Source organism: Rattus norvegicus, chromosome 18 (genome assembly GCF_021556685.1).
Source record: "Rattus norvegicus strain SHRSP/BbbUtx chromosome 18, alternate assembly SHRSP_T2T, whole genome shotgun sequence".
Classification (NCBI taxonomy): Eukaryota; Metazoa; Chordata; class Mammalia; order Rodentia; family Muridae; genus Rattus; species Rattus norvegicus.
This window is the reverse complement of record NC_141551.1, coordinates 58,004,594-58,010,593: the sequence shown is the minus strand read 5'-3', so window position 1 is coordinate 58,010,593 and position 6,000 is coordinate 58,004,594. Positions and strand designations below refer to the sequence as shown.

General features: G+C 47.5%; 1 protein-coding gene across 4 annotated transcripts in view; it reads right to left on the bottom strand.

Moving 5' to 3' along the window:
• Nucleotides 1–1,950: 1,950 nt before the first annotated feature.
• Nucleotides 1,951–6,000, bottom strand: part of Htr4 (5-hydroxytryptamine receptor 4) — a 185,314-nt gene continuing 181,264 nt past the window's right edge. For all 4 annotated transcript variants that reach the window (XR_015642115.1, XM_087592189.1, XM_087592192.1 and 1 more), the window contains one exon: nucleotides 1,951–3,493. Coding sequence is in view for 3 of the 4 variants with exons in the window: in XM_087592189.1 (XP_087448315.1) it covers nucleotides 3,406–3,493 (88 nt within the window). In the remaining variant the exon portion in view is untranslated. The remainder of the gene's footprint in view (nucleotides 3,494–6,000) is intronic.

Sequence of the window (6,000 nt, the reverse complement as noted above, 5' to 3'; positions counted from 1 at the left end):
CAAGTGAGACGGCCTGATGAAAAGACAGGGGAGCTGGGGTTGGGAAGAATTGCACGAGCTATGTATTATGCTGAGCTAGCCAAGCAAGAAGTATAGCATCTCGAGTACTGTTTTCAGGAGAACAGGCAAGGTCAGTAGCAAGCCTATCAGAAACCTCTGAAGGAGAACATGGAATACCTCAGACACAGCTGCCTTAGGACTGATAACCACAGCCCTTCAGAGGAGAAAGCTGGGTTTCCAGGAACTGAGATCTTAACTCCTTCAAGGCCCAGGCCTTAAACTGGGCCTTACCAAGTCAGCTCCAGGGCAAGGGCAAAGAACTAACATTCATTTTCTCTTTCATGAGGGCCTCTGAGCCTTGGATCAGTCTGTCTCAACAACGAGTTGGGGTGGGATCTTCAGGACCGGGCATTCCTACAGACTGCAAAGTCAAGTGGAGAGAGAGCACAGTGAATCCATTTATCTCAGGCATGGACATAGACTTCATTGAACATCCAAGTGGTTTCCCATGTTCATCTGGCCAGAGTAGCTGGATCACAACACTGTCTTCCTGAGTAACATCTTTTAACTCCACAGGCTTCCTGAAAGGGAATGTTCTTGAGAAGAGGGCAAGTTTAGGTCTCCTTAAACCCTGGACAACTATGTGTCCTCTGAGTCTTCTATACTCATGATGCATCATATGGATTTTTGGAAGCCATGGAACCAAGGCTAGGCTAACAGCTCTGCAGATTGAATGAATACAGTCTTGTCTTATGACTTTGAATTTGGGTTATTCCCCCATGCCTTGCCATTCCTGGTCCCTTCTATTTTTCATGGAAAGACAGAAAGGGATTCAGCTTTAAGTGGTTTACTAGATTTTAGTATAGGAAGACTCAGCTCTAAGAGGTTTACTAAGAGGGTCCCATAAGGGTGGTGACTATCTTTAACTTGCCAAGGGCTGTAGAGTGTCTCCGTGTATGAGACTTCCAATGTTAAACCTAGATAGGTGGTCACTTCATCCCTTTGTGGGAGATGCCCACCCTTTCTCACTGTGTCTGAAGATAGGGAAAAGGAAGGCAGATGATGAGGTCTTCCTTCATACATTGAACAAGGACAAAGGAGCAATTGTGGCCTGTCATTCCAGGAAATAGAAAGTCAAATAGAACTTGGTGTGGCCGCTCAAGCCTGTGACCCCAACACTAGAAAGATGGACGTAGGAAGATCGGGGGTTCAGCTCAGCCTCAGCTACACAGTGAGCTTGAGGGCAGCCTGGGCTATGAAAAACCTTGTCTTGTAAAGATAAAAGAAGGGTAGGAAGGGATAAGGATGGGCATGGGGGAGAGAGAAGAGAGAAAGAATGAAGAGTTAAAACAGGGCAAGGAAAACTTTTGGATGCTGCGTCCTGATACAACCTGACCTTGCAATGTGCACAGCGTAAGGATGCCAGGCCACGTTCACCTTCCCCATCCCCTCTGTTTCACCGGCAGAAAATGGAACTGGCCTTTGTCAGGAGAGAGAAAGAAAGGAAGAAGGAAAGAAAGAAAGAAAGAAAGAAAGAAAGAAAGAAAGAAAGAAAGAAAGAAAGAAAGAGGGAGGGAGAGAGAGAGAGGGAGAGAGGGGGGGAGGGAGGGAGGGAGGGAGGGAGGGAGGGAGGGAGGGAGGGAGGAAAGAAAGGAAGAAAGGAAGAAGAAAGACTGTCTTCAGAGTCTCAGCTCTTCTCTCTTTTCAAGGTATAACCATGACAAAGGTGATGATGGTTTAGCATAGAAAACATCTTGGAGTTTGCAAAATGTGTTAAATATGAGCCCACAGTAGCTTTCCAGGCAGTCAGGGGTCAATGACAGTTCCAGATACAGAAAAAAATGGGTGTATTCTTTGCTCAAAACAGAAAATAGCCTAGAACCAACTGTTGGGTTGTTCAGTGCAGGACCCTGATCATTCCTAAAAGGACGTTCAAGGGATCAGATGAGATTCCCTTCTTAATTCTTTTATTTATTTGAATTTGTTTCATGTTGTGTGTGTGTGTGTGTGTGTGTGTGTGTGTGTGTGTGTGTGTGCCTGAGTGTATGTGTGTATGTGCACCATGAGTGTGCAGGAGTCTCTGGCAGTCAGAAGAGCTGTCAGATCTCCTGGAACTGGAGTTATAGATGATTGTGAGACACCATGTGGGTGCTGGGAGCCAAACCTAGGTCATCTGCTAGAGCAACAAATGCCCTTCAACACTGAGCCATCTCTCTGGCCCCATGTCTCCACGCCTTAATTCTTGAGTAATAAACCTGTTATTTGTCCACATCCATAGCAAACAGGGTCCTCATCCACTGTCATGGAAGGGAAGTAAACAGAGATTCATTCTAAATAACCCAATTGCTGACATGCCAGTGACAGTAGAAAAATGGCAACTGTACACGAACGCACGCATGCACGCACACGCGCACACACACACACCAGCTCTGTAGAAGCTTCTTCTTCTAGGTAATAGATTCAAAGGCAAAACCTCAGTAGAGTCTTTAAAAATCTATCCTCGAGGAGAACTATTACCTCAAATGGTATGCTATAGTTGAGAGAGAGAGAGAGAGACAGACAGACAGACAGACAGACAGACAGAGACAGAGACACAGAGACACAGAGACACAGAGACACAGAGACACAGAAACAGGGACAGAGAGATAGAGACAGAGACACTGAGAATAGAGACAGAGAGATGGAGAGAGACAGAGAAAGAGACAGAGAGAGAAACAGAGACAGAGAGATAGAGACAAAGAGACAGAGAGAGACAGACAATTGAGACAGAGAGATGGAGAGAGACAGAGGAGAGAGAGAGAGAGAGAGAGAGAGAGAGAGAGAGAGAGAGAGAGAGAGAGAGAGAGAGGGGTTAATGGTTGTAAACCAAAAATTCCTATTCCTTCCATGTCAATACTTCAGAGCTTCCAGACCGACATCTAGAGCCCACCAAAGTACGTCCAGAGGATGTCCAGAGTGAAGAGGAGATGGGAGGTGTTCACCTAAGAGAGAAGACCAACTGCAGTGCCCCTACAGAAGCCAGACAGCGAGACTTGTCCACCAATGAATGACTGAACTTCCACACAATTAGAGCATCCCCACCACATTAGGAGGTAGTGAGCTCCTGCCCCTGGAGAGGTGTGAGCAAAGACTGACCACATGTCAGCGTGGAATGGGAGGTGCCACTTGGGCTCTGGGTAAGACACTGGGTCTGATGACATCTCAAATCCCCACACAGTTCTGAAATCCTTAATGTGCTGGGTTCAGGTCCCACTCAATGCTGTCCTCTGTGCACCTTCACCGGACCCTGCCTCACCATGCTTCATGCTTCACTGGTGATGCCCAGAGTCAGGAGTGATTCCAGAGTAACCTGTTCATGCAGACACAGATGGGGATGAACCGCTAAAGGGCAAGCCACGTCTTCAATCAAAAGCATGATTCCAGGGACTCTGGGTCATTGTGTATGGGCAACTTCTCCAGTTCCTGGTGTTGACCACTATGCAAAACTGTATACCTAAGGAGGAAAAAAAGAGAAGTCATGAGAATTCACCAGGTATCCTTCGAAGGCATCTTTACTCTCTGCCCCCCTTTCTTGTATGTGTTTGAGGAGATACAGACGTGGGGATGGAGTGGAATGGAACTTTACAGAGAGGGAAAGACCAAAGAACTCACCTAGGTTGTGTTGGCTAAAGGTAGGAAAATGGAGTCCTAGGGGAAACAGGCCCAGGATACACAGAGAGTGAGTGACAGAGCTAGGGAAAAGGACCCAGATTTCTTTTTCTAAGGTGGTTCTGTGCCACTGATCAGAATAGACTTGTGAACAACTGCCAACTGGACCTGAGTAAACCCTTTCAGGAGTTTTCTGATGCCTATGGTAAAATGTTGTTTCTCCATGGTGGTTTCTAAAATTCAAGCTACATCCTGTGACCTGGATTGAAGCAGGAAATGTATACACCTGGTATAGTGAGTGTCTGTCCTCCAAGTAACAGCAACTGCCATGTTAAGGCATTTATCTGTGCCACTTTGAAAAAAACCATCCCGCCTGCGATTATTAGCAATTCATTCCTTCACCCTCCTGAGTATCCAGCTGCCTCTGTACCAACTGACAGCTTTGTGCATGGCCAAGGAGGAGTGTGTGTGTGTGGTGTGTGTGTATGTGTGTGTGTGTGTGTGTGTGTATGTGGTGTGTGTGTGTGTGTGGTGTGTGTGTGTGGTGTGTGTGTGTGTGTGGTGTGTGTGTGTGTGTGTGTGTGGTGTGTGTGTGTGTGTGGGGTGTGTGGTGTGTGTGTGTGTGTGTGTGGTGTGTGTGTGTGTGTGGTGTGTGTGTGTGTGTGTGGTGTGTGTGTGTGTGTGGTGTGTGTGTGTGTGGTGTGTGTGTGTGTGTGGTGTGTGTGTGTGTGGTGTGTGTGTGTGTGGTGTGTGTGTGTGTGGTGTGTGTGTGTGTGGTGTGTGTGTGTGTGTGGTGTGTGTGTGTGGTGTGTGTGTGTGTGTGGTGTGTGTGTGTGTGTGGTGTGTGTGTGTGTGTGTGTGGTGTGTGTGTGTGTGTGTGGTGTGTGTGTGTGTGTGTGGTGTGTGTGGTGTGTGTGTGTGGTGTGTGTGTGTGTGTGTGTGGTGTGTGTGTGGTGTGTGTGTGGTGTGTGTGTGTGTGTGTGGTGTGTGTGTGGTGTGTGGTGTGTGTGTGTGGTGTGTGTGTGTGTGTGTGGTGTGTGTGTGGTGTGTGTGTGTGTGTGGTGTGTGTGTGTGTGTGTATGTGGTGTGTGTGTGTGTGTGGTGTGTGTGTGTGTGTGTGTGTGTGGTGTGTGGTGTGTGTGTGTGTGTGGTGTGTGTGTGTGTGTGTGGTGTGTGTGTGTGTGTGTGTGGGGTGTGTGTGTGTGTGTGTGTGGTGTGTGTGTGTGTGGTGTGTGTGTGTGTGTGTGTGTGGTGTGTGTGGTGTGTGTGTGTGTGTGGTGTGTGTGTGTGTGTGGTGTGTGTGTGTGTGTGTGTGTGTGTGGTGTGTGTGTGTGTGGTGTGTGTGTGGTGTGTGTGTGTGTGTGTGTGGTGTGTGTGTGTGTGGTGTGTGTGTGTGTGTGGTGTGTGTGTGTGTGTGGGGTGTGTGTGTGTGTGGGGGGTGTGTGTGTGTGTGTGTGTGTGTGTGTGTGTGTGTGTGTGTGGTTTGTTCCATATTTCTGGCCATGGGGAAACCCTCAACCCTGCTGGGTAAAGAACTCCAGATGTGTCCACTTGGGGGAGAAGTGGCCACACTCTTACAACTACCCCTCATATATGCTCTGTAAGGAAGCCCAATATAATCAATCATTGGTTTTCCAGAATGAACTTTGGTGTAATTGTGCCTCAGTATGTCATTGGGATGTTAGGAGAAGGGATAGACATTGCTGTGTCTCTCACTGGGAAGGAATTTTAGCATCTATGAGGACAAATACATTTCAGTAGAGGAGTGGCCACACCCACATATAGTGTTGTTGGTCCTAGAGCTGACTATGACCAGCTGAGTATCCCTCCTAGTACCTAGGGACAATGTACTCAGTGTTGTGCTACAACGCCTTGCATCTTCAGTGCATTCTGCTGTGGAGATATGCAAATGTCCCTAAGATAGATCTTGGCTGCCATTTTGAAGGACAGCAAGGGTTAGGGCAGGGCATGGGGTGAGGGAACAGAAGGGAAGGGAGGAGTGGAGGGAGCTGATATCTGCAAGATATCCAGGACCAGCACTGGGGTGAGGCAACCTTGCAGATCCTTGTGAGATGCTCTGGCTTTTAGCTGCCTGGGAGGTATTTGATCAAAGTAATGGTCTAAATGACCTTGGATAGGTTTTTTCTGACTGGATGCTTCCTTGAGAGTATACCCATGCTTTGCTTAATGACAGAAATGCATCCTGTCAAGTGTATTATTAAGGCTATAGGCAATATAATCATTGTGTAAACACCATAAAAGGCATCTGCACAAGGCTAGATACTGTACCTTACTACACTCTGAGTTCTACGGTACAGCCATTGACTGAGCTAAAAATCCTGCGCAGAATGC